Source organism: Pelodiscus sinensis, chromosome 7 (genome assembly GCF_049634645.1).
Source record: "Pelodiscus sinensis isolate JC-2024 chromosome 7, ASM4963464v1, whole genome shotgun sequence".
Classification (NCBI taxonomy): domain Eukaryota; kingdom Metazoa; phylum Chordata; order Testudines; family Trionychidae; genus Pelodiscus; species Pelodiscus sinensis.
The window spans coordinates 4,864,500-4,892,069 of record NC_134717.1 but is presented as its reverse complement, the minus strand read 5'-3'; the positions used below and the strand labels follow the sequence as shown (position 1 = coordinate 4,892,069).

The 27,570-nt window shown below is 46.5% G+C and overlaps 1 protein-coding gene across 1 annotated transcript in view; it reads left to right on the top strand.

The window, feature by feature from the left end:
* CNTNAP5 (contactin associated protein family member 5) overlaps window positions 1–27,570 on the top strand; it is a 461,788-nt gene that overhangs the window by 237,324 nt on the left and 196,894 nt on the right. Inside the window, exons 8-10 of the mRNA XM_075933060.1 lie at window positions 6,466–6,730; window positions 10,390–10,539; window positions 13,779–13,950. Coding sequence (XP_075789175.1) covers window positions 6,466–6,730; window positions 10,390–10,539; window positions 13,779–13,950 — 587 coding nt within the window. The remainder of the gene's footprint in view (window positions 1–6,465; window positions 6,731–10,389; window positions 10,540–13,778; window positions 13,951–27,570) is intronic.

Sequence of the window (27,570 nt, the reverse complement as noted above, 5' to 3'; positions counted from 1 at the left end):
CTTTTGTTAAATGATACTTTTCCTGGTAGGGCACAATCTCGAAATAAATAAATAAAACCAGCATGACCCTCTTCTACTCTGTTATTAACATACATGAGGCTGTTTCTTATGCCCGGGTAATCTGAACTCTGTCCACTTATCAGCCATTTGACCTCTCTCCCTGCGACGCTCCCCGGACAAAACACATCTGCTTTATTGCATACTATCCCCAGAGTAGTTAATGAGCAGAATAAAGATCCCCTGTCCCTTCAGGAGAAGTAAGAGCACAGAAATATTCTTCACTTGCTCTTCCTATTCATGCTGTTGTTTTGGTCTGTATTCCTTCGGTAGGCTAAACATAGAAGATTGCTGTTCAGGTGATTGTTCTCTGTAATGTTCTGATTTCTCGTTGTCTCATCGTATCTCGACTAGTAGTTTCCCCTATTTCTTCTCAAGCCACAGGGACTACATGTCGAGGGGCTCATCCCCCCCTCAACTGCGCCACCAACTCAATGCCCCTCTACCAGGGTCCTTTGCCCTGGGCTGCTTCCTACCATGCCCTGGTTCCCCTGTGGTCTATTTGCCTTGGAGTCCGTACTTGCCGGGGCTGCTGCCAAGGTTGCGGGCACTCCGGTCTCTCAGGCAGGGGTTGGTTGCTGGCTTTATTCCCAGAGTCCATTGCTGGCTCTATCTCTGGCCTCAGCTGCTGCAGAAACACCAGGGTTGCTGCCTGTTCCCTTCCACCCTCCTCCTGCCCTCCTTCATGCAGGGCCCTCTCTGCTCTTATACCTGGGCTTCACTGGGAGCATGCCCAGCAGGGATGGATGGGTGGGGCTCCTTCCGCCAGCTGGGCCTGGGCTGCCTTCTGCCCTTTAGTGCGGGCTTGTCTGCCCCGTCACACTACATAAAGGGCAAGAAAAGGTGAATGGTTTGTTGGGGTGCATCTCCACTGCACCCTTACCTCGAAATAAGCTACACAATTTGCACTAACTGTCTGCACCGTGCCAAATTTTGAAATAAAGCGCTCTTCCAAAACATCCCTTAACCCTCATGGAATCTCTTTTAAAATAATGGGCCGCTTTAAAGATGTGGAATCGCTATTTCAGGATACTTCCGGCACGCTGGGATAGCTCCTCAGTGCAGAAGTAGCCTTAGTGTCTGTGATTCTAGGGTTTGCTTCAGAATCCTCAGAAGTCCTTGGAAAGAGGCCAGTTGGCTTTGGATTACAGTCAAGCTCTGTGTGATATCGTACTTATACCCAATCAACTGTCTGGCAACACTATCTTCAAGTCAGGCCTCTCACCAAAAAAAAAAAAAAAAAATGTTCCATCTCTTCCCTGAACACTAAAGTTCTGCAGTGACTTCCATCAACATGTTGCCAATTAAGACATCTCACCCTTCATGAGACCTCTCAAACGCCTGAGCTCAGTTAGCTGGAGTTTCTAGGAGCTGTACATAATTGATCCCTCTTCTGTCTCTAGAGATCAGACTCTTCTCATCCGATTTCTCTGCCAATGAACATTTAATTTTGTGGATAGTATTCATTACAAATTTAACCCCTTTTGTTTTGCAAAACATTCCCACTTCCCATATTAATAGATAGGATACTTTGCATAGTATTCTTTACAGCTCTCTGAATCTTGTCAGCTTTATGAAGGAGGATTGGTCCACACACTGTGCAGCAGCAGTCAAAAAAAGCAAACAGGATGTTAGGAATCATTAAAAAAGGGATAGAGAATAAGATGGAGAATATCTTATTGCCCTTATATAAATCCATGGTACGCCCACATCTGGAATACTGCATACAGATGTGGTCTCCTCATCTCAAAAAAGATATACTGGCATTAGAAAAGGTTCAGAGAAGGGCAACTAAAATGATTAGGGGTTTGGAATGGGTCCCATATGAGGAGAGATTAAAGAGACAGACTTTTCAGCTTGGAAGAGAGGAGACTAAGGGGGGGATATGATAGAGGTCTATAAAATCATGAGTGGTGTGGAGAAAGTGAATAAGGAAAAGTTATTTACTTGTTCCCATAATATAAGAACTAGGGGCCACCAAATGAAACTAATGGGCAGCAGGTTTAAAACAAATAAAAACGCATAGTCAATCTGTGGAACTCTTTCACACAGCCCATAGTCAATCTGTGGAACTCCTTGCCTGAGGAGGCTGTGAAGGCTAGGACTATAACAGGGGTTAAAAGAGAACTAGATAAATTCATGGAGGGTTAAGTCCATATATGGCTATTAGCCAGTCTGGGTAAGGAATGGTGTCCCCAGACTCTGTTTGTCAGAGGATGGAGATAGATGGCAGGAGAGAGATCGCTTGATCATTACCTGTTCGATTTGCTCCCTCTGGGGCACCTGGCATTGGCCACTGTTGGCAGACAGGGTACTGGACTGGATGGACCTTTGGTCTGACCCAGCATGGCCATTCTTATGTTCTTATATACATTAGCAGGGCTCGACAAACTGCGGCGAAATCCACTTGCCACCCCCGCGCTGCGCATGCACCAGACCCACACTGCCGGTGAACGGGGTGACCGGCTGAAATCTACTCACCACAGGTGAATAGATACACAGATTTGTCGAGCCCTGTACATTAGCATGTGGATAGAAGATCAGTCAAAATCAATCTGCACTAATTATTCAGTAAGTAACTTTTCCATATGGGTAAACGCTAAACTCTCACCTTAACATGTTGCTAAGAGGTTGTGTTTTGACTTTCAGATGAGACACAAAAGTCTGCTTAAAGTACTTAAGATGCTAAGATCTATGTTTCAAATATAGGAATATTTATTTCAATATCCTGACTAAATTCGAACTCAGTTAAATTATATTTTGTTTAACTAAAATTCTCTATATAAATTCAACCAGGTGACATAGACTTCAATTTTTAATCCATCATGGCAGATTTCCTAGTAGGGGTATGTCTGTACTGCAGGGCTAAAGCTGAATTAAGCTATGCAACTTCAGCTACCTCAATTGCGTAGCTTAAGTCAAAATAGATTAATTCAGCTTTTGGCGCTGTCTACACAGCAGGAAGTTAAAGGAAGAACACTCTTCCTTCGACTTTCCTTACTCTTTGTGAAATGAAGGTTACCATGAATCAGAATAAGAAGTCCTCCAAATTGACATTATTTGTAAATAAGGCTGGTAGTAGAGATGTGCACTATGTTATTCCAGAATAAAGTCAGTTACTCTGAAATACCGCTACTGTGTAGATGTACCTCTGGCTCCCATGGTCTACACTAGGGAGTTATTTCAAAATAGCCTCCCTTAGGTCACATTTATAAGGGGAGTGTCCACACTACTAAATCTGTTATTTCAAAATAACAGGCTGGTTATTTTGAAATCCGTACTCCTGCTTTCCTTAGGGAATATTGCTAATTTCAAAATGGTTATTTCAGCATGGTGTTGTTGTGGATGCTCCAGTGCTGCTATTTCAAAATAACTATTCTCCAGACTAATTCAAACTAATTACTTCCCAGTGCTTCCTGGGGCTCTGGTATCTCCTATTTAGATTAAACCAAACATTTCTATACTAGAAACATTTAAAAGGTTATAGGCAAATTTGCATCCTAGCTCCCAGGTGACTGAGGGCCAGATAATTTGGATAAACATATAAGCGCTTCTAAATAATAATTCACACAAGATATGCCCAATGTTCCCTCTTTTTTCCCCATCCATGTGCAGAATAAATGTTATCTGCACCAAAGCATATGCAGATGTGTACTACTGGTAGAATCACATGCTGTGGGCACTCTGCCAATCACGTGGGAGGCATTTGAATCTCTTCTGCATGGCCACTCAAGTGCACAGCTTCCTGGGAACACTGGAGAAGCCTTCCGTTTCCTTTTGCCATTGCTTGTTTTGGTGCAAACAGCTCTGCACCTAGAAAAATAATCTACGGAGAGTTTGTTTCATACAGTTTCATTAATTCTCTTTCTGGCACTTTATTAAATTTCCCATGGAAAATAATAAAGACTAGAAGAGGTCTTGAAAATGATAGGGTATAGTTCTTTTACCTGTCATGTCATTTCAATAAGGCATTCTTCAAGCACCATACAAGTTCCTACACATCAGTCATGCTTTGTTCATTATAATTATCCTGTTAAAATGAGATAGCCACTCTAATGAGAGGCTGTTCTGTGGAGAGAGCATTTCACTTCAATGGGTTTATCAGATTCCAGTCTGTATTTTACAAGGCTTCTTGTAAGCTAGCTTCAGCAATTTTCCAGCTTTGAAGAAATATGATTCTGTAAATGTGTTTTGGTCTCATTAATTGCTAAGTTTTTGTTATCTGACTCGAGTGGCTGGGCTAGATAATCAACATGGAATAGCCCTGAAAATAAACAATAGGGCATCTTCTCCACCTACCGGCTACAATAAGCTCTGAGATAATGTGAAGAATGGAACTACTCCTCAGTACCTTATATTTCAAGGAGCCCCACTGATTTCAGTGAGGCTGCTGGCAGGATACGGTACTAAACATCCTAAGGATACTGTTGAAAATATGATTTTTTTTACTTGGCTTTCCATAATTTTGTTGTACATGCAGCATTGTAGTAACATCTCAAAAATTATTTCTGTAGAGACAGCAAATGGAAGGATGTGGGTTAGAGTGCCATCCTACCTAATCATTATAATCAAAATGGAATCATCCAGCTATTTGTTTCTACGTTGTTTTGTGCAGTAATAAGAATCTGTGCTAGAGATTAGTCTTAAAACATTGGCCCTGTTAGGTCACAGAAAATTGGGCCTAGGGCGGTTATGCTAAAACAGACCAAGAAGAGTCCAGCAAAGGGTTCTGGGTAGTCCCTGAATAAAATTTGAGACATGAGCTGAGCAAGGGCATGAGATAAGCGAAAAGCTGCATTTCTGTACTTGCCGAGCTGAACAGCTTGCTTAAGGAACTGATAAGGAAACTCCCTGTCTCCTCGTTGGCTGGTACTTGCCTTCTGTCTTAATAAGAAAGTTGCTGATGTATCAAGGCCACCTTGTATAGTTGGCAAGGTATGCATCCATGCTAGAAGTTTCTAACTAACAAAGGGGGGTGGGTTGCTTAAGTGAATAGTCGATGATGCGATGGAACTGTCTATATAACCCCACTTGCTATAGAAATCAGCGGCTGGTTTTCGGTGGAGACGGGCTGCTCTCTATTGTCGTGTGCGCTCTTCAATAAAGAGCTTTGTGATTAGACCTTGCTGGTGTTGCCTGTCTCTTTGCGGTCAGACAACGAACTGAAGCCGTCTGGGTTAGAAGTCCCCAATCGCCATATTACACTTGGGGTGCTTGCCTTCAATCTACCTAAATGTCTCCTTGAATTTTAATTTAATTAATTAGGCTTCTCATCCTAACCAACTATTTTATAACTTTACTTGTGGATAAACCCTAACACCTCTTAGCCCAGAGGTAGAAAACTGTGTAATTAGAATGACATTTAGGAGCATTTCATTCACAGTGATCACAGGGCGGATTGGAGGAGCAACTTCACCCACTGCTTCTGAAGTGCAGGCACTTTGGGGTGAGAAGTGATGGCTGCTTAATAGTGTACAACAGAATGACACAACAATGCTCTGCATCCTATGAAGTCTTTTGTGTTTGGGAGGTGCTAAATAAATCCAAGGGGTCATTGTTGTTCACAGCGTGGTAGATATACATGTACGATTAGGGGGAATAAAACAATGTGGTGAGGTTTCTCACCCACTGCCTCAACACAGATTTTATTATCTAAGGTCACATTGGCCCTACATGGTCGCTTTTCCAGGGTTCGATTTAGTAGGTCTAGTGAAGACATGCTAAATCAAACTCAGAGGGTGCCCCTATTGGCTAGTATGCTTACTCCGTGCGAGGAATACGGGAAGCTGAAAGGAGTGTTTGCTCCCATTGACCTCTTGCTGTGTGGACAGGGATTTAAGACACGTCGATTCCAATATAGACCAGGCCTAAATGCATATAAACCACCATATATGTAATCTCTGAAAGAACTAATCTAGTAAACAAAGAGTTTGATGCTGTTCCCTTTTTGGTCAATGGAAAAACACCCATTCTTGTTGAGTAGCCCTGCCTCAACTACATCAAGTTTAAGAGGCCACATAGCATTACCAAAATGTGTATTATTCTAACAGAAAGGACAATTGAAATAGACCTAATAAAGTTTTATATTTACATATATGTTGGTACATAGGCGAGGATGCAACTAAAAATGAGAAGGGATTTTCTGAGACAGCAGCCCCTCATAATTTGATGCTCCAAGGTGTGTCTGTCTTAGCTTGTGCATAAATCTGTCGTGGAATGCGTCTCAGCAAGAAACTTGCTGGTGTCAACATATGGAGAGCATATAAAAGTATTATATTTCAAACTCCTATGGGAGAGCAAAATAATCCCCAAATCAAGGCCAGCTTTGAGGGCAACTGTTTAAAGAAGGTCTCCCAATGGGGGTAAAAAACCAACAGCCTGACATGTTTACTGCTTATTGTTTTGTAGGGCAACGTGACTTTTTCCTGCTCAGAGCCACGAATTGTTCCCATCACCTTTGTCAGCTCCAGCAGCAGCTATCTGCTTTTACCCGGCACCCCCCAGATTGACGGGCTGTCCGTCAGCTTCCAGTTTCGAACGTGGAACAAAGATGGGCTGCTTCTGTCCACGGAGCTGTCTGAAGATTCTGGAGTCGTCCTGCTGTATCTCCACGCTGGCAGCTTGACACTTGTCATTCAGAGAGTGTCAGAAAACTCCGTGGAGATCAATGCAGGTATTTTCATTGTCTCCTGTCTCCCAGGCCTGTTTCTAATCCTTGGGCCAGTCACGTGGGAAGGGAGAACAGTCACCTGAGGGAAAGTTGGATCTTGCTTTTCCTTATCAGACTGAATCTTCTATTTGGAGCAATAATAGCAGCACTGACTATATTATTGCTGGGCCTGAACCAAGAAAGCTTGGATCTGAGTAACTCTGGTCGATATCTGCCGAACAACCATTTTCTTTAGAATTAACCTAAATTTCCTTTGAAACAGCAGACTAACTGCCCTTCGAGAGTAGTGAAAATCCCATCCTTTGAGCGGATGGGTTAAACAGTGGTTCTCAACTCGTTTCAGTCCACGGACCGCCAGGCCAATCAAAAATTTTCGTGGACCACCTCCTTTTTGAGACACGATAAAAAAGAGCAGACAACAAACATTTTGGTTTGAATTTATTTCTTACTAACAGATTTTTGATGCCTTCCCACGCCATGTGACTTTGGACAATGTTCCCGTGGACTACCGAAAAAGTCACCATGGACCACCAGTTGAGAACCACAAGGCTAGGTCCTTGAATTTGATTGAATTCCATTTTGCAAAGGACCCAAGAGGACTGCCGCAATTTAGGGAAAGCCTACATTTCCTGACTGCAATGACACCCAGAACCACAGACCTTTCCCTAAGCCACACCTCTCATTGGGAGCTACCAAGAGAGTTTGGTGCAGGGGTTGGTGCACGCGATGAACACTGCTGGAGGAGGTCCAGGTGTGACACAGTCAGGCCAGAAGGCTACAGGAGCATGCTTGAAGGGGATGTATGTTAGCCCTAGATTAAGTAGGTAGCTGGCAGGGGAGGCCTAGAACCAGCAGGAACTTTCCAGAATCAGTCTGGCCAATCAGGACCACCTGGAGCCTTCCAGAGCCAGGGGAATCAGGCTACAGGGGAGTCAGGCTACTCCGAACACCTGGGGCCAATCATGAGCCAGTTCAGACTGATTTAAAAGGGCTCCTCTTCTGTTAGTTCAGAGCAATGAGAGGCATTTGGAGGAGGGAAGGAGCCCAAGAGTTGGCAGTGAGCGGTGTCTGAGTGGGAGCTGGGACCTGCATTTCAGGCAGAGTGTATGGAGGAGCTGGACAGGCTGCTCAGGTATCATTGGAAAGGTCCTGGGAGGGATCGTTTGGGGAAGTGGCCTAGGGAAATAGTTGCCAGACATGGAGTAGAACAAACCACATCAGTTGCCACAGCCATCGAGTCCCTTGGCCAGAACCTGGGGTAGTGGGTAAGCCCGGTTCCCCCTAACCATTCCCACACCACTACAAAGGGTTGTCCATGGGTTGGGTTACACAGGGGTTTCACCCCATACTATGGACTAGCCTGTGTTGAGTATGGTTTGTAGGCTGTGACCCTGGCCTCTAGGAAAAGAAGAGGCTGTGTGGAGGGTCACAGCGACTCTCTGAGGCAGAACACTATCCACCAGAAGTACAGGGCCAACGGGCATAGTCAGAGCTCTGCCACGCAGGGGAATCTAGTTGGATACTGAAGCCAGCTACTTTCCCCAGCTGGAATAGCACAAAGCAGACTTTGAGTGCTGGAAGTGGAGAGAATACTCTTAAAATAGCATGTGTGGAACAACTCTGTGTTGGCTTCTATGGCTAAATAAGAGAACTTTTCTCTCTCCGTGGTAGAACCAAGCACAGTCTGGGCAGGTCTCCTGCAAGACTTCCATTATAGCTCCCTTGATGAATCCCTAGGCAGGACCAACAGCATTTGCTAGGTCGCCTACTCGTCCCAAGCTTTTTTGCAATGCTTTTTTCACTTGGGCTCTGAACTGAGATTTCCCAAGGCTAATAACGAGGGAGTGAGTAGATTAGAATAAAAAAATCCATTAATCAAAAATGTGTAGTTAAAAAAAACCCAACAGAAACATTTACGTATGCTGGATGGAAACTGGACCTGGGCAAATCCCTGGGGGTACGTCTACACAGCAGTGTTATTTCAGAATAACTGATGAAACAACGAAGTCCATGTCTACACTACAAGCAGTTATTTTGACATAATGTCAAAATACTGTCGAGCTGGAGGACTTCTTCCTCCGACTTCCTTTACTCCTTGTAAAATGAGGGTTATAGAAGTCGGAGGAAGAGTGCTCTTTCTTGGAATTCCTGCTGTGCAGACAGCGCCAAAAGCCAAAATAAGCTATTTCAACTTCAGCTACGCCGTTGACATAGCTCAAGTTGCGTAGCTTATTTCAGCTTCAGCCCTGCTATATTAGACGTGCCCTGACTTTGAAAGGGAGCAAAAATCTTCATTTGATAACATTTAAGAGGGATGAGGTGGTCATATAAAACCCATGTTCACCTTGTGAAGCTCTCAAAAGTTAAAGGTTAAAGGAGGAGGCAGCTCTGTACAGATATTCTTCAGGAAGCTGGCTCAAGTCCCCTGAGTAAATGCTAAATATTACACTTACTCCTACATTGAAAGGCAGGATGATGGAAAAGCTGGAGAAGGTCAAATTGTGGTGTTTAATGTGGTTGTGAAATAGTTAACCTGACCGTAGCATGAAAAAGCACAAAATATCGGTAACAGGGCTACAGGCACATAAAAAGCACTGGAATATTGTAGACATCCCCATCTCCTGCAAAAACATCTTTGACCCATTTCCACACAAATTTGACCCATTTTCTTGAACAAGTTTCAAACTTTAGCTACATGTTTTCACTTAAAAATGGCCCTATTCTTTGTTGGAAATGGGTCCATTTTTTCTGGAAAATGTGCATACTTTAATCAAAAGCTTTTATGGAAATAGTTTCATTTCCTGGTGCTTAATTCAATTATTTCCCACATACACAGTTTTGGCATTTAATTTTCAATTGTTAGCATGCCTTCACTTATCGTTAAGCCTTTTCGCTTCTTCTAAAAGCAATGTGTTTGTGAGAAGCCCATTAGCAAGAGTCAAGATTAGCGGTCCAATCCGGATCTCGCTCGCACCAGTTTTAAGCTGGCATCCCTCCACTGAGTGCAGTTAAATTACTTCTAATTTGGATGGGTGTAAGTGCAGTCCGAATCGTGCCCTGTGACTTGTAGAGCACAAGTGAGCACATGTGAGTACAAATGACCTGGGAATCTTACATATTACAATCTTTGAAGAGTCACATGGATTCGCAGAGCCAAGAAGCAAAAGGTCAGCTTTGTTCCCAGCCTTGTGGAGATGTGCAAAAGAAAGAGACAATTAGCAATGTCCCCCAGGCAGAGTGGTAATTTTGGCTTTCAAGGAGTGCTATCAGCAAACCCAACGCACGTTGGGTAGCCAGATAATATTTTGAGTTTATTAATCTGGGGGGGGCATTCCCAAGTGATGAAGGGGGTTAAGAACACAAGTCTTTTGAAAGACAGTGGGGTCTTGTATTCCTAAATCCTTTAAAGAAGATCTTGAAAAAAATCTCTCCGCTTTCTAGCTGACTCCGAAGTGCTTAAATAGATAAAATGGACTTCACAGTGAAGCATCCATTTATCAGCTTAGCTGGTTACTTCCTGCTCTCTGTTCTTTGCAATCCCAGCCAGGCTTTCACATTTCTCCCTCCACCTCCAAGACTGAACACGAAGCAGGTTTGGTGCACACCACTTCTGCCTTCTCCCCTCCCCTCTTCTCCTTTTACCCTCCACGTGTCTCTTCCAGGCAGCCATCTGCATGATGGGCTCTGGCATTCCGTTAGCATAAATGCCAGGAGGCATCGCATCACCCTGACGCTGGATAATGACGTGGCCTCTGCTGCCCACGCGACCACCCCCTCGCAGATCTATTCCGGGAACAGCTACTATTTCGGAGGTAGGTGGTTTGAGATGGACGCAAGATTTTACCGTCCAGGTGCTGAGCTTTGAAAGGCCAATTCCCCTGCTGCATTGTGTGTCAGGGAGTCGGGCGCTTCAATGAATGGCAAGGTCTTGCCCCGGTGAGGACTAGTGCGTGGTCTGTTGTACGAGAGGGCTGGGAGAGGGAGGCGACTCTAGTGAACATGAGAGAGAACAAAGCAACAAACAAGCCAATGTAGGTGAAAGAGATTTGGCTCCCACCAGTCAAAGGGGTGAACAGCCAATATGCTCCTGCTATGACATAGCCAGGCTGGCTGTCCTCCCCCTGAATGGTTGTTATGCCAGCCCCCTCTTTGCTCCTTAAATAACTACGGCCCTGTATTAACTTTGGAGACCATTAGAGGCCTCTTTGAGGAACCCTTCTGCTGAGCCCCTCTGTTCACAAGCAGCCCCATTGACTGTGGGCTCTTTGCATTTGTTCCATCCTTTGGCCTACTTAGGAGTTGACTGGCCTCCCCATTGAATACAGAGGTGACAGAGCCTACGCAGAGAGTAGGGAAGAGGGAGACCTGCACATAAAAGAGTTGCAGGGTATTTGTCAATAGGGTGGTCAAATATTGGACTAAATTGCCAAGGGAGGTGGTGGAATCTCCCTCTCTGGAGATATTTAAGAACAGGTTAGATAGACATCTGTCAGGGATGGTGTAGACGGAGCTTGGTCCTGCCTTGAGGGCGGGGGGCTGGACTCGATGACCTCTTGAGGTCCCTTCCAGTCCTATTATTCTATGATTCTATGGTTTTGAAATGCTTTGGCCAACATGATGGTTTTAGGCAAGGGACAAGGAGGCAGGAGTCTGGGGTTCTGGTTCTGGGGTCTACATTTGGGAGAGGCACTTAGCACCTCTGTATCTCTCTCTGCGCCTCCCTAAGCTGAGTGTAATAGTGCAGGGCTGGTAGGAAGCTGATCCTTCTGCAAGTATTTGACATGAGACACCACATATGTTTAAATCAGAAATTCTGCCTTTAAGTCGAATGTAAAGGGTTTTATGCACTGATAAGTGCCTTTTATGGCATGTTATAAGTGATACAAGGGAGTGAGGTAATACAAGTCGGACTTCTCTTGTCTGGCACCCTTGGGACCTGACCCCTCCCAAATGAGGGAATTTGCCGGATATGGGGAAGCCCCCTACTACTGGCCTCCCAGGACACTCCTACTCCCTGCAGTTGGCTCTTCTCCATCCCCACTGTCACTGGGCTTCGGCCTGCTCGGGCTCCCCAGGACGGAGCTCCCCAGCTGCCATGGCACTGCTTCTCCCCTGCCCGAACAGGGATCACTGACTGGGATGTGGGACACCGGTACCGCTGCTGCCCTGCCCAACTGGGGATCCTCAGAGACAAAGCTCCCCGGCCTCCATGACCCTGTTTCTCCCCCACCTGACTGGAGATCCCTGGGGATGGGACTCGTGGATGCAGCTGCTGCCCCACCCGGCCAGGGCTCCCCAGCCATTCAGGTCCACTTCGCCCCTGCCTGACCAGATTCACAAAGGCATTTAGCTGCCTGAACAATGGATGCCTACGTCTAGTCGTTAGGCATTTGACTCCGCTGCAATCCACACAACTCCCTCCAAACTCTGTAGGTCCTTCCACTTACTCAGTGCCTACTGTGTCTGGGTGAGAGTTCCCTCAGTACTGCTGCGTCCCTCGAAGCATCTGGATGTCGGTCTCCTACTGAAGCCACAGAGCACCACAAAAAGTGGTTAGAACGGCAGGGGATGGCAGAGTGTGTATAGGTGTGGGGGCTCGCGCTGGGCTTAGGTTCTGCCACCTCCCAGGTGGATCCTGGATTAGTCATTTTTTCTCTCTCTCTGTCCCATATTTAGTGGGCCAGAGAGGGAAAAAGTGTGAAAATGGGTCACTAGTACAGTGGCCGGAGACTCACCTGAGAGGTGTGATGCCCAAGGCTCAGTTCCCTAGCTCCAGTCCTTCTGTGCTGCCCCCTAGCTGTCCAGACGGAGTGAGCACCACCCGGCAGAGGGTGGGACTTGGTGTCTGGGTCTCTCAGGTCCTAGTGGAGTGACCAGTGAGATAAAAGTGATAAGCTGGGTGGGGCCACCGCGGCTGCCTCTGGCTGTGTTGTGTGCAGCAAGGCAGCTGTCTAATGCATTCCTGCTGAAAAAAGGCCACCGGTGTGTAAACTGCTTGACCTCAGGAGAGGTGTTCCCAGTAGGGTTGCCAGGTGTCTGGTTTTCAGCTGGAATGTCCAGACTAAAAGGGACCTTGGAGGCTCTGGTCTGCACTGCTGAACGGGCTGTTGTCTGGCTGGCTCCCTGCTTGACTCCATGAAACTCCTGGGAAGTGGAGACATGTCCCTCCTGCTCTGAGGTGGAGAGGTAGCCATGTAGGTGTGCGCTGCCCTTGCTCACAGTGGCTACCCCAAGCATTGACTCTGCAGCTCCCATTGGCCAGAAGCCATGGCCAATGGGAGGTGCGGAAGTGGGGACAACGCATGGTGCCGCCTGGCTACACCTCTGCCTAGGAGCTAGAGGAACATGTCCCCATTTCACAGGGACATGCTGCCTGCGATCAGTGCTGCCCGGTTGTGCACACACTTCACCTCCTCCCATGCCTCAACCGCTTCCCGTGTCTCAATCCCCTGGCCCAGCCCCCTCACACAAGCGGACTCCCTCCCAGAGTCTGCCACCCCCTCCTGTACTCCAACCCCCTGCCCAGCCTGGAGCCGTGTTCCACATTGTAAACCCCTCATCCTCAGCCAGAAGCCTCCTCCTGGACCCCAAACCTCATCCCTGGCCCCACACCTCCAGCTAGAGCCTCACTCCACAGCCTGCTGCTCCAGTCCAAATCCCCCGCACGTATTCCCAACCTCTCATCCCCACTTCGGAGCCCCTTCCCACACCCTAGCCCCGACAGAATCCGGCCCGTTATTAATATTAAATTTCCACACGGTTTTTGCTCTGGGAGGAGTTAACTTTTAACTGTGCAGTGTAAAGGAAACAAAAGGGCATTTCACTCTGCTCAACCCATGCGAAACTCTTCCACCTGGTGTCTTTGCCTGGCTGCTCTCTTTCTGGATTACCGTGGGGTTTATAACACAAAAAGCGTGTTCAGGGCAAGGAAAGAAAACAATAGGAATAATTAGATCACAAAGTCTTCCATCAGGAAGTCCCAACAGAAATAGACGGTCATTTTAACGTTCTTCATTCTTTTTTCTTTCCCTTCCTTCCTTTTGTCCCGCAGGGTGCCCTGACAATTTCACCGATTCCCAGTGTTTAAATCCCATTACTGCTTTTCAAGGCTGCATGAGGCTCATCTTTATTGATAACCAGCCCAAGGACCTCATTTTAGTTCAGCAAGGTTCTCTGGGGAATTTTAGTGATTTACACATTGATCTGTGTGACATCAAAGACAGGTAATTATTGTCTTTTCTCTTCTTGTATTTAGTTTTTTCCCCCTCATCCTAGCAGTTTATAAGTACCAGTTGCTTTAATGAAAATTCTAGTCCTCCAGCATTACACATATTAAGCATAATAGAGCCACTAATAGAAAATATCACTGCAAAAATAGAGGGACTGTAGGGAAATAGTTTAAATTGCAAGAGGTTCTCTTAACACTGGCTCACAGGAAATAGAGTATGCAAATTCAATCAAGCTACGGTTTTGTGAAAGAATTAAATGTTATGCATAAACAACATTTGATTGCTTTGAAGTTTAAAAGGAATGGGAGAGAGAAGGAGAAATTTATTGGATTCATCAAAACATGTCATCTTCTTAATGTACTCACTGTTTTGTTTAAATAGATCATTTACAATTTTCTTGTTAGGCTGTACGACATACCACACTTATAGTCGAGGCCTGGCACATCACACTGGCATAGTACAGAGTCCACAGGAGGAAAAATGATCAAGTGTCTGTGTCTATCAAGGACAGACCTGAGCCAAAATGCTACTCTGAATTCTGCTCAATTCAGGATCTGGTTCCAGGGCTGAAGGTAGAGTGGGAGGAGGAAACTGTTTTAATGTAAGGAAAAATGCAATGCAGTGGTAGTTCATGGGTGTTCTCCTCCATGCAAATGTTTTGGATGTGTTTGTATTTCTGAGGTAATTACGTGAACATAGTAGATATTAAAGTTTTTCATACTTAAGGTTCTAATTTTATTTTGTGAATTGGAACTTTCTTCTGGAAACTTAAATTGGAAGAGATAAGAACATCAAGGTTCCTGTTATGCCCTTCAGGCGCTTCAGAAAACTATGAAAGCTTTGGAATGATCTTGAAGCCCAGAGATGATAGAGCTGGATGGTGTCATTGATGATTTGAGATGGGGCTAGTGGTTGAAATCAACTCAATGAATATCGAAGAGATTGGGCTGACTGGAGTGGTGAACAGTTGTGGGGCTTGTTTTTCTGGAATTTTAGAAACTTCTGGAAGATGGACAGGCGACTTAATCATTTGGTTCTTTATAAGCCAAGTTGGCCATCTTCCTTCAATACCCTAAGTGGTAGTTCCAAAGTCTGAATGTTGTAAATCCTGTGGATCAAAATGGTTGCCATGTTGCAAATGCCTAAGGATTAAACAAGGCCAGTATGTGAATTTAATCTTATCCATCTACCAAATAAGACTGACAACATCAGTAAGAAATAAGTGATCAAATGAAATGAAATCATAAAAAGAGATACTGCTGTACGGAGGGTTGTATCATACCAAGATAGAAATGATTAGTGGCCTTCTCAGATTAAAGACCAAATATACCATTTAATGCTTTTGATTATTGAAATGGAAGAGGAGAACACTGATGTATTTGATGGGTGTACTGTTCCAAAGTAATTGTCACGGAGATAGAATCACAACAATAAGCTTGCCCTAATCTTTCCAGCAGTTTCTTTTCATCTTCAGTGTCCAAGCAGGCCAAAGATCAATCTGTGATCATGTCATAACAACAACTGCCTTCTGTGTACCACTCACTCAGCAACTTTAAAAAAAAAAGTACTCTTACAGGTTATACTTCTGAAGAACATGATAATGGCCATACTGGGTTAGACCAAAGGTCCATCTAGCCCAGTAGCCTGTCTGCCACAAGTGGCCAGTGCCAGGTGCCTTAGAGGGAGTGAACACAACAGGTAATCCTCACGTGATCCCTCTCCTGTCACCCATTTCCAGATGTTCCCATCCATTTCTGCCACTGGGTTCTAAGCCTTGCTTGATTAAAGTAACTTACTAACTCATTCCTTAGTGGATCTATTGAGAAGGTACATGGAAGATTAAATTGTAATGAGGGGCTTGACAAACAATGATGGAGTCAAGATGTCAGTGCTAGCTAAGATAAGCAACAGCCGCTTGGTGTTAAGGACCGTGGACAAAATAAACGTGGGATGTAAGAATCAGGTTCCACGTGGACAGAACGTGATACACCAAGAGGAATTCTCACACAGAAACTGAGTCAATCAAAAATGTGTGATTCAAAGAACAGCAAATATATTGTGTCAGTGTCTATAAAGGAAGAGGTTGTCTGTAACTTTGGATATGTGGTATGCCCTATTTGCACCCTCTACACATGAATCTGATCAACCTACTGTAGCTTTGCTATTGACCAGATAAAAGAACCTGAGCGATGAAACCCATCACTCGGACTGAGTGTTTTGGATCCTAGAGAACTGGATGAAATTTTCTCCCAGAACTGAACAAGGTGTTCTGGATAAGCCGGGAGGGAAATCTTGGAGGGCATCCCAACTTGGATGCTCCATATAAAGAAACAGAGGAAAGATTAAAGGAGGAACTGAAAGAAGCACAGCTGACATTAGTCCATGAATATTGGTCTAACATTAATAACTCACTAATAACGACTGGCACTAGTACAGTGCAAATGGTGAGAACTGAAAGCAAAACCAGGAGGTATTGTTCCCAAGATGCTAAAAGCCAACCACCAAGAAAAGTGTGAGAAAAGTCCTTTACCATTTATTTAGGCAATAAAAATAATGTAACGGTTACAGTACTGGCTGAACCTGCACGTCTGGCATAGCCACAGACAGTCTGTAAAGTTCTTTGTTGCTCCTAGACTGGAAAGACCCCTGCCTCAGGAAGTTGCTCCTAGACCGGAAAGACCCCTGCCTCAGGAAGTAACCCGGAGATGAAGATCTGGTTGGGCAAGAAGGTGTTTCCTGCCCAGCCAAAGTGTTTTTGGCATCAGCAGCGCCATAAAATGTATGTGCTGTTTAATGAGCTTGTATCTGTGTCGTCATTCCAGAGGCACTACCTACTTGTGTAAACCCACCAGGAAGGAGATTGTAAACCCACCAGGATGAAGGAGTAACGGTAGTTCGGAATAGGAAGCCTAATCCGAACTACCTAGTCTGTGCCGCGTGTAGCCGCGGGCATGGAGTCTGAACTAGCCGGCATTTAAAAATGACGGCGCCCGGCAACATGCAAATGAAGCCTGGGAAATTCAAATCCTGGGCTTCATTTGCAACTCCGGTTGCCTACATTAACCACCCTAGTTCAAACTAGGGTGGTAGTGTAGACATACCCTTTGATCCGTGGGTGTGCAGAACACTATTGAAACCTTGTGAGGAAACAAAGACAATCTTTAAAAAAAAGTGGGTCCTAAAGTACATTGTGGAAGTTCAGAAATTCTTCTGGAGTCACCATCAGTCCCATGGGTAGATGGCTGATGAAAGCATGCGGATGATTCAGCTTTCCAATGTAGAGGGATTCTCAGGGTGAGTGTCTCTTTGTCTCCATTTGCATCACTACCTTGTGATTGTGTGAACATTCATTCTGAGCCTAGAGAGGATTTTGATCAGAACATAGCACGTGCTCCACAAGACAGAGAGACACTAACCTTACAAAAGCAACTGTGGAAAAAGTTATGAAAGGCTTTGAGAGATTACAGGCTGATGGCAGTGCTGCTGCAGTCTCATTTGAAATCCAGGTTGATCTAATTAAGAGCAGAGAATTGAAAACACACAAGGGCAAGGCTGAAAAATGATTTGGAGATGCTATTATTTTGCCAGCATGATTGACCCCAAATGCAAGGACCATTGGCTGAGCCCCGAGCAGGGAGAATAAGTTGAAATACAAATAATGAGACAGTAATGCTTCACCCCTGGCACATGCTCTTGCAGGGAAGAGTCAGACAACCAAAATCTGTGTTGTCACGTTTTTTATGGTGCAACATTTTGGATGGAAGGCCATGGAAGGCAGTAGGACCGAGTTCAGAATTTTGTTAATCTTGAAAAGGCTTGCACTCCTGTCCAGCCAGAGCAGCATCAACTGAGTGTGTTTGTTAAGCACATGCAGACTGGTTTGGGTTGAAACTTTGCTTTGTTTCAGCTCTTAGCAAATTACAAATTAAGCTGGTAAAAGTGTATTGCTGTAGAAGAGCCGATACAAGCGATGTAGGCCCAACTACTCAAGAGTCTGGGGACTTGATTACTGTACCTTTGTGTTTTTCTTTAAAAAAAAAATTGCAACAGTTAGTGACACGTAAAGTATGAATTTTGTGTTTTCTTTCAAATCTTCATGGTGATTTGGGAATGTGGGAGGTGGAGGGATTCAGGGATGTTTTCAAGGCAGGGAAAATAACAATCCCATCTCTGTAACAAACTAAGCCAAAATACTGAACACCCAGAACTTCAAGGAAGTTTGTATCCAGAACCAGAGCTGAATTGTACAATTTGAGTCCGCCTAACTAGTCATAAGATGTGTATTAACATTCTGTAACCGCAGTTTCCCTCCAAAATGGGAGCTCCCTATTCTTAATGACAAGATTTATTGTTGCACACACAGTAATGCACGTATTTGTGTAATTTTAACATGTGGGAATTATGTAACTTAATTAACATGTAAATGGGTCATTTGTCTTCGTTATCTAGGCAAAAACATCTTTTGGGAAAGATGTCTCTATTTAGAAAGCAATTTATTTCTTACCGACTTGTAGGTTGGCCTCGTTTATTCCTGGATTCTAAAAACAGGAGTCACAGAGCATAGTAACGGCTCCTAGACATTTTACTGGGTAAACTTGAATCAGCGGTTAGCAGGGAATAATACCTCATGATCAGCATGTGTGGTTCTGTTTTCTGAAGAGCATTAGGTGACGCTACAGGTTGGACCTCCTTGCTCTGGCACCCTTGGGACCCGACTGGTCACAGATGAGAGATTTTTCTGGGTCAGGGGAAGCCATTCATTTCTGCCCCCCCCCGCTCCTGCCCTTCGCACCCTTCCCCTGCATCCTGGCTCCCCCTACTGAGCTCCATGCCAGCTCCTAGACCCTCAACCCAACTAAGCCCCTTCCCGGCTCCCACCCCACCGTAGCCTAGCTGGGCCATGCATCACCCATCCCTCCCTGCATAGTGCTGAGTTCCAGGTCCTCCCATAGTCTGTGGTGTGCCAGGACTCTGATCCCAGAACATACGTGTTCCTTCCAGGCCAGAGAGTTCTGGTCTATAGAGCTTCCATCTTTGGTGCAAATTGATGTGGCTCCATTTATTTCAATAGAGCTTTGCTAACTTATACCATCTGAGCATCTAGCCTATAGTATCTTAGTAACCCATAGATGAGGGAGATGACTTATTTTGACGGTACGCATTGCATTACATACATGAGAAAACTCTCCTCTATGTGCCCTGTCTTCTTGCATACTGTTATTGCCCCCAACTACGAAGTGTGCAGAAGGGAAACCTCTATGAACAGGGGCATGTAAAGACTTATGGCTACACTGTGAATGGCCCTTTTGCTGTTGCCCTGAGTGGTAGATGGAAACAAAGGGCCTTTGCTCCAGCTTTATAAATGCCTGCCACAATCACAATCCCAACCCGCATGACAGCACAGAGGTGGGGTCCCCAGGGGTGCCCACAATCCCAAAGACTGCAGGGAGGAGGTCAGGAGAAGGATGGAGAGGCAAAAAGCTCGAATTCTGTTCTCTCCCCACTTCTCTTAGGGTATGTCTAGACTACATCCCTTTATCACCAGAGGGATGTAAATTAGACATACCGAAATTGCTAATGAGGTTTACAGGATTGGTCGGAAAAGTCTTTCCTTGTTGACCGATCCCCTTATAGACTTAGACTTTTTGCCGGCAAATTGCCGCAGGGGCAAAAAGTGATAGCTATTGTTATTCTAATGAAGTGTGGGATATTTAAATCCCCGCTTCATTAGCAATTTTGGTATGTCTAATTTACATCCCTCTGGTGACAGAAGGATGTAGTCTAGACATACCCTTAGAGTGGTCTGAAGTGCTGCCTTGGGGCAGAAAAGCAGAGTCTCCTTTAGCTTAGCTGGTAGGGGCAACTGCTTTGGGAGGGAACATTCTGGGTTCTAGCCCCATGACTGCATTCGAAGTGTTGAGCTGTTTCTGTTGTGTGCGACACATGGTTTTGTTACAACTATCAAGCACCACACAGTTCACATTAGTTTGTGTGTATCTAAGTAAGGGTACGTCTACACTACAGCGCTAGTTCGAACTAACTTAGTTCGAATTAGTTAATTCGAACTAAGCTAGTTCGAACTAACGCATCTAGAACTAAAAACTAGTTCGAACTAGCGTTTTGCTAGTTCGAACTAGTAAGTCCACATTGAGTGGACTCTGAACAGGGCTTAATGATGGCCGGAAGCAGTGCCGGCAGGGCATAAAAGGAGGATTTAGAGCATGGAGATACTGTCTCAGGCTAGCCGAGGGCTGCGCTTAAAGGGTCCCGACCCCCACCCCGGACACACAGTTCTAAGGGGTGCCCCGCTTGCAAAGAAGTTCTGGCTTGGAGTGCCCTGAGTGCCCACACTGGGCACATCACACCACTCGGCCATCAGCCCGGCTGCACTTGCCGCAGGCTGCCATCTGGGGAGAGGGAGTAATTGGGGGGCTGCAGGAGAGCTTCCACCCCCAGAAGCCCGCAGAGCCAGCCCAGTCCTCCCCATCGGGGGCTCGTACCCCATTCCTCCCTCACCTCCTTCCACTTGCCCTTCCCTAGCCCCCCTTCTTCTTGATGTACAAAATAAAGATAACGTTTCTTCCAACATTGACTCTGTCTTTATTGAAAAAAACTGGGGGAGACTGGGAAAAGGAGGTGGGAGAGGGGAGGGCAACTAACATGATCAGGGGTTGGGAACAGGTCCCAGATGAAGAGAGGCTACAGAGACTGGGACTGTTCAGCTTAGAAAAGAGGAGACGGAGGGGGGACAGGATAGAGGTCTGTAAAAGCAGGGGTTGGGTGGAGAGGGTGCATTCAGAAAAGTTCTTCCTGAGTTCCCATAAAGAAGGACTAGAGGACACCAAAGGAAAGGAATGGGTAGCAGGCTTGAAACTAGTAAGAGAAAGTTGTTCTTCTTCCCAAAGCAAATAGTTAACCTGTGGAACTCCTTGCTGCAGGAGGCTGTGAAGGCTAGAACTAGAACAGAGTTTAAAGGGAAGTGAGATCAAGTCATGGAGGTTGGGTCCATGGAGTCCTATTAGCCAGAGGGTAGGAGTGGTGTCCCTGCCCAAAGTTTGTGGAAGGCTGGAGAGGGATGGCACGAGACAAATGGCTTGGTCACTGTCTTCGGTCCATCCCCTCCAGGGTCCCTAGGGTTGGCCGCTGTGGGCAGACAGGCTACTGGGCTAGATGGACCTTTGGTCTGACCCAGGACGGCCATTGTAAGCTCAGGGCTCAGTGTCGGGGGTCTCAGTGGACCCCCTTGATTTTCATTCACACCTGGTCCTGGGTGGCCAGGCTGGCAGCTCTCCTGCCCTAGACGGCCACTTTCCTGTGCCTAGTGCGGAGATCGTGGACGAGGTCCACGATGTCCGCACTAGCCCAGGAAGGTGCCCGCCTCTTGCGGTCCAGGGCAAGCTCCCGGGAGCCGCCAGCCTGGTCCCGGCAAGAGGGGGTGGGCTGGGGGGCATCGGGTGGGTGGCTCTGTGCCGTGCCAGGTGCAGGGTCTGCTAGCTGGGTGCTGGCAGGCTTGCACCTGGCACGGGCACCGTAGCCAGCCCGTGCCCCTTTAAGGGGTCCGGGGCCGGGAGGGGGGCATAGAGTTTCCCTGGTGTTGGCCAGAGTGGCCACCAGGGAAACCTGGGGAGGGCTAGCCTCCCACTAGTTCGAACTAAAGGGCTACACAGCCCTTAGTTCGAACTAGCTAGTTCGAACTAGGCGTTAGTCCTCGTAAAATGAGGTTTACCTAGTTCGAACTAAGCGCTCCGCTAGTTCGATTCAAATTCGAACTAGCGGAGCGCTAGTGTAGCGCATAGGAAAGTTAGTTCGAACTAACGTCCGTTAGTTCGAACTAACTTTCTAGTGTAGACATACCCTAAGGTATTCACCTTGCTGCCGTTACCATAGCACCTCGCATCTTATCACCTTTAACACAATTGTTCTTACAACTCCCCTGAAGGGAAATAGGACCATATCCTGTGAGGCACCTGCATTCCATTCTCAAGGTGAGTAGGCTTGCACAATTACAGCTGTCTTTGTTGTTTCTCCTGTTGGAATTTCTGCTTGGTTAGGAAAATGTGCGCCCAGCAGGGGATGTTTGTCTCCTTTTACAGTGACAAAATGAGTGAGAAAATAGATTTGCATTGAAGGCCAGCTCCTCCTCTCTGCTGCACGGTGCGGAGGGGAGAAGGAGGCAGGGAAGGGGGGTGAGACAAGGTGGAGGAAACAGCAAACAACGAAAGGGAGAAATGGTGACTCGATGTTATGCCCCAGGTCTCTGAAGCCCCAGGAGGTTATAACCACGCAGCTGGCATGCTTCAGGTTGATGCTGTGGGGAAAGTGGGAGGTGTCATGGAGCACTCGGTGCTGTGGCAGGATATTTGAAACCCAAAAGATCTGAGGTAAAAACAGGCTCAGTAGATAATGCTGCTTGAAATACAGCGACTTCTCATTCCCTCAGGGAGGATGGCCGTGCTCTGGCCTGGGGAGTGGGGTCGGGTTCAGCAGAGAGGAGGGGCTTTTATTTCTTCGGTTCTGCTGGGATGGACTCAGATTCTTCACAGATCATCATCAGGCTTCGCAGAGGCTCTAGGTCAGGGCAGGGACCCCTTTTTCGGTCTGGGCTGCTGACCCCCAGAAAAATCAATCGGGGGCCACACACAAGTGAGAAGCAAGCCCTCATTGATACAGCCTCCGACTGAGAAGGAGAAAGACACCACCACATTCCCCTCACACACCTAGGCTACGTCTAGACTGGCATGATTTTCCGGAAATGCTTTTAACGGAAAAGTTTTCCGTTAAAAGCATTTTCGGAAAAGCGCGTTTAGATGGACACGGACACTTTTCCGCAAAAGCACATTTTGCGGAAAAGCGTCCATGCCAATCTAGATGCACTTTTCCACAAAAAAGCCCCGATCGCCATTTTCGCTTTTTTGTGGAAAACAAATCTGAGCTGTCTACACTGGCCCAAAAGGGACTTTTGCCCGAATGGGAGCAGTATAGTATTTCCGCAAAAAGCACTGATTTCTTACAGTAGAACGTCAGTGCTTTTGCGGAAATTCAAGTGGCCAGTGTAGACAGCTGGCAAGTTTTTCCGGAAAAGCGGCTGATTTTCCAGAAAAACTGGCCAGTCTAGACACAGCCCTAGTGGGCATAATCTTGTCGACTTTGTGTGCTCCAGCCCTATGGTGAGGAGGTGGGGGAAAAGGGAGAGAGAGTGCTAGCATGAATTCTTCAATGCTGGGAGGAGGACCTGAGCCTCAGGGGCCGGATCCAGGAAAACGGGGGGCTGCATCCAGGCCCTGGGCCTGATGTTCCCCACCCCTGCTCTGAGTTATACACTCCAGCCTAGCAGGCCTGTTTCTCACAAAGGGAAGTTGCATCAGGAGCTCCATGAGGTAAATGCTGAAGATTTTCCTTTGTAGGTTCTCCCTATCTCAGGCCTGAGAGACTGTTTTAGCAATCTCCTCTCTCTCACAGCTGGCTCCTTGATGTTTTGAAAAGCTTATGAAGAATTCTTGACCCCGGCTGGTGGTCTCCAGAAAAGGGCCTGGAAGGGGTCAGCGATTCAATAACAGAAGCTGCTCACTCAGCAGGATGAAAAATTACAGCAGCCGCGTGTGTGGCAGGAAGTCAAGTATGCTGGCCCCCCAGGCAACAGTCAGTCTGACAGACTGTCCTCCCCTCTCATTGTTTTTCACACTGATGGAAAGCTGTAGACAGACAGCCCTGGTGTCTTCAGGTGGAACACTAGCAGAGGCAGCAGACACCTTCCCCTTGTGTGTGCATCTTTACAAACCAATGAGCCTCAGCCACAATGTTGGGGGACTAGAGCTAGCTTTGAGAGGCAATTTCCATCTTTCTGTCCCATTGCCCCCTGCACTTCTTGGCTGAGAGTGTTCACGACACTTCTAATTAATACCTTAAAAGATTTGTTTCAGTCACTATTGAGCTAGACCACTTTGTTTAGTGACCTACAATTTCCTCATCCCTTTGTCAATTCCTTGATCTATGCCAGTGTTTCTTAAACTTTTTAAGACCGAGGAACATCAATCAGTATTTTTTCTTAATGGGGAACATCAAGGATTTTTTTTGTTGGGGGAGGGAGGGGGAGGAAGCCCTGAGGGAAAAGTTGTTGAGGAAAAAAAAAAAGGAGGCTTGTCCCTTTAAGGGTGGCCCTTCTGAATTTTCTTCTCTCTGTGGAACACCTCCAACTGCGGTGTGCCGCAGAACACACTTTAAGAAACACTGATCTATGCCAATCATCCTTAGCACTGGGATCTATCTAGTAATAATAACTAATAGTGGTGGTGTTATATTATTGCCAGAGGATGTTGTGAAGACTATGACTTTACCAGGGTTCAAAAAAGAGCTGGATAAGTTCATGGAGATTAGGTCCACCAATGGCTATTAGCTAGGATAGGTAGGAATGGTGTTTGTCTCTGTTTCTCAGGGGAGGGATGACAGGAGAGAGATCACTTGATGATCCTCTGTTGTGTTCCCTCTCTCTGGGGCATCTGGCATTGGCCACTGTAGGAAGATGGGATACTAGGCTAGATGGACCTTTGGTCTGACCCAGTATGACCGGTCTTACATCCCTCTATTAACTCTTTTGTAGTATTAAGAGGAGCCCACTGATGCATACATAGGGCCCCATAGTGCTAGTTGTCATCAAGAGACTTTATAATATTAGTTTATGACCAAATGTAGCTGGTGGATAAAACGGAAGGGGGCAGGGGAAAAAGCAAAGTGATGGGCAAACAAGCAAGTTTTGCAGGGTAAGCAGTGGCCAGAACTCACGGCCTGCCAAGCAGTGGCCAGCCGGCAAGGTGTAGTAGGCCCTCATACAGACTTATAAGCATGAAGTACAAAGAAAAGGCTCTTGTGAGTCCTTAGTTGACTGAATGTACAAAAGCACCCGTGGGACAGAGCTGGCTATGGTTTAGGTTTCTCCTTCAGGAGGATCTGTGGCTTCTTCTTGTGGCTAGGGGATCTGAAGAATCAGTGGGTATGTCTAAACTACATGTCTCCCGCAACGGAGGCATGTAGATTAGACAGATCGGCAGAGGGAAATGAAGCCGTGATTAAAATAATCGCGGCTTCATTTAAATTTAAATGGCTGCCCCGCTCTGCCGATCAGCTGTTTGTCGGCAGATCGGGGCAGTCTGGACGCGCCGCGTCGACAAAGAAGCCTTTCTTGATTGGCACGGGTAAACCTGGTTTCACGAGGCATACCTGTGCCGATCAAGAAAGGCTTCTTTGTCGGCACGGCGCGTCCAGACTGCTCCGATCTGCCGACAAACAGCTGATCGGCAGATCGGGGCAGCCATTTAAATTTAAATGAAGCTGCGATTATTTTAATCGCAGCTTCATTTCCCTCTGCCGATCTGTCTAATCTACATGCCTCCGTCAACGGAGGCATGTAATCTAGACACACCCAGTGTGAGTAATGTTACAGGAGAAGAGGCCAGGCTTGTGTTTAAAATCGTTCAGGAAGCCCTCTGAGAATTGTGCTGTACCTGACTCCCTGCAGGAAGGCACATTTGAAAGGAGTAGCTCTCAGACGCTGCTGAGCCTGGGCCAGCCAACCAGAGCACCTTCTCATGATTACCTGCCTATTAACTTGAGTCCTGTACAATGGCTTTGCCTTAGGAGGGTGTCTGGGTGGAAGCCAGTCAGAGGTAGTGTTGAGTGGAGTGGTCATAGCAACGGACTTCACGGTGGTCACTGACACACTGTAGTCTTGGACACATCACACGCCTGGTCTGAAAAATGCCTGTGATGCCTACATGGTAGGAGTATTGGGCGACGCCACTCACTGATGTGTGTAAAGACCCTTCGTCCCGTCATTGAGACTGTACTGTGGAAGGTATGCTTGGTCCTGCCTCCGTACCGGCAGGAAAGCTCAAGGCCCCTTCCCTCTCTATGTTTCTAGCATTTTGTCAGTACACAACGTTGGTCAGAGCCTCCTCTCAGACCAATATAAATCGGAAATTGCCCCATTTATGTTCAGTAGAGATACAGCTTGTTTTGTAACCTCGGGGCTTCCATTTCCCCATCTCCACAATGCGGATGGTAATTGCTCTGCATACCATAAAATGCATGGAGATGATCATTGTAGAAGAGGTTCTGTGTAAGTGCTAATTATTGTGTATACGCGGCCTCTTTTCCTTCACGGAAGGCCGGCAAGAGAAGGCGTGCAGGTGTGCATGTATGCAAATACTCTCCATGGGGATAGGGAGGCTGAGGCAAATTCTGGCAACTGCTTATTAAAACGTATAAAATGACGAGAAAAATAAATATGCAGAAGCGGCAGACTCGGCTGTGTAGCTGATTAGCTTTGGGATTTCCGGCTTGGTGATTGGCTGGCATTGTCAGCTAGTGGGACTAGACGTTCTCTCCGTAAGCCTAAAGCAGAACTGGCTGGCTGCAGTGGCTGGCACCAGATGCCCATACGAGATGCAGGATCCTGGACGTGTACAAGATGTTGCTGCTGAAGAGCTGGCATGCAGGCTTGAGAACTGTGCTATAAAATCCACCAATCTTGGCTGGTAGGAACTGGTCTGGAAATGCTGCCGATTCCAGCCTCTCGCCAGATGGCACAGATGTTCCCTTTGGTCTTGGGAAGCCTCCATGCAGCAGGCAGGATGCTCAGACTAGAGAAATGAGCCCCGCAGGGCTGCCTGTAGCTCAGATGAATCTGACACTCGGCCAAGAGGTGAAAACGCCGGGCACCTGGCAACCCTACAAACACTCAACACCCGGCCTCCCCCCACAAGCCCTCCCCTGACCCCCAGCATCCCCAGCCTCCCAACCCCAGACCCTATGCTTACCTGGTTCCCCAAGTCTGCCAGCCAAAAGACCTAGGGGAAGCGAGTCTCAGTGCTCAACTTCTCTCCTGTTCCTATCCCTGCACTCACTCTTAAAGGGGACATGCTGTTTTATTTTAAATTTTTTTGGCTTAATAAATCCTTGGAGTCTTGGAATATTTTGGTTTTTTTTGCTCAACAACTTTGGTCCCCCCCCCTTTTCTCTCCCCTTCAACAGAATTTTTTCCGAGTTTTTTTTTTTCTTGGGGGGGGTGTCAGTATTTTTGTTTCAACCATCTGGCAACCCTACCATCAGGGCCCCTCCTTGGGAAGCATTCCCTCCCTGCCATGGTCCTGGTGGGAAGTAGCTTGCAGCTGGGACTTTCCAGAGACTGTCTATGTACTAAGCATTAGCAGAGGACTAGGGCTGGTAAAGTGGGTGGGGTACAGTGGATGGGGATTTGTAACCCCTTCTCTTTGGTGATTAGGTCAGATGTGGCTGGGTTGGAGTAGGGGGAGGGGAAATGCTGGTTTTGACTGATTGCGACCTAATGGTTACCGAATTAAATTGATAGGTAGCAGCTTTAAAACAAACAAAGGAAAAATTTCTTCACACAATGTGGAGTCAACCTGTGGAACTCCTTGGCACAGGAGGTCATGAAGGCCAGGACTTTAGTAGGGTTTAAAAAAAAGAGCTGGCTAAATCCATGGAAGACAGGTCTATCAATGGCTATTTGCCAGGATGGATAGGAATGGTGTCCCTAGCCTTTGTTTCTCAGAAGCTGGGAATGGGTGATGGGTGGGGTCACTTGATGATTGCCTGTTC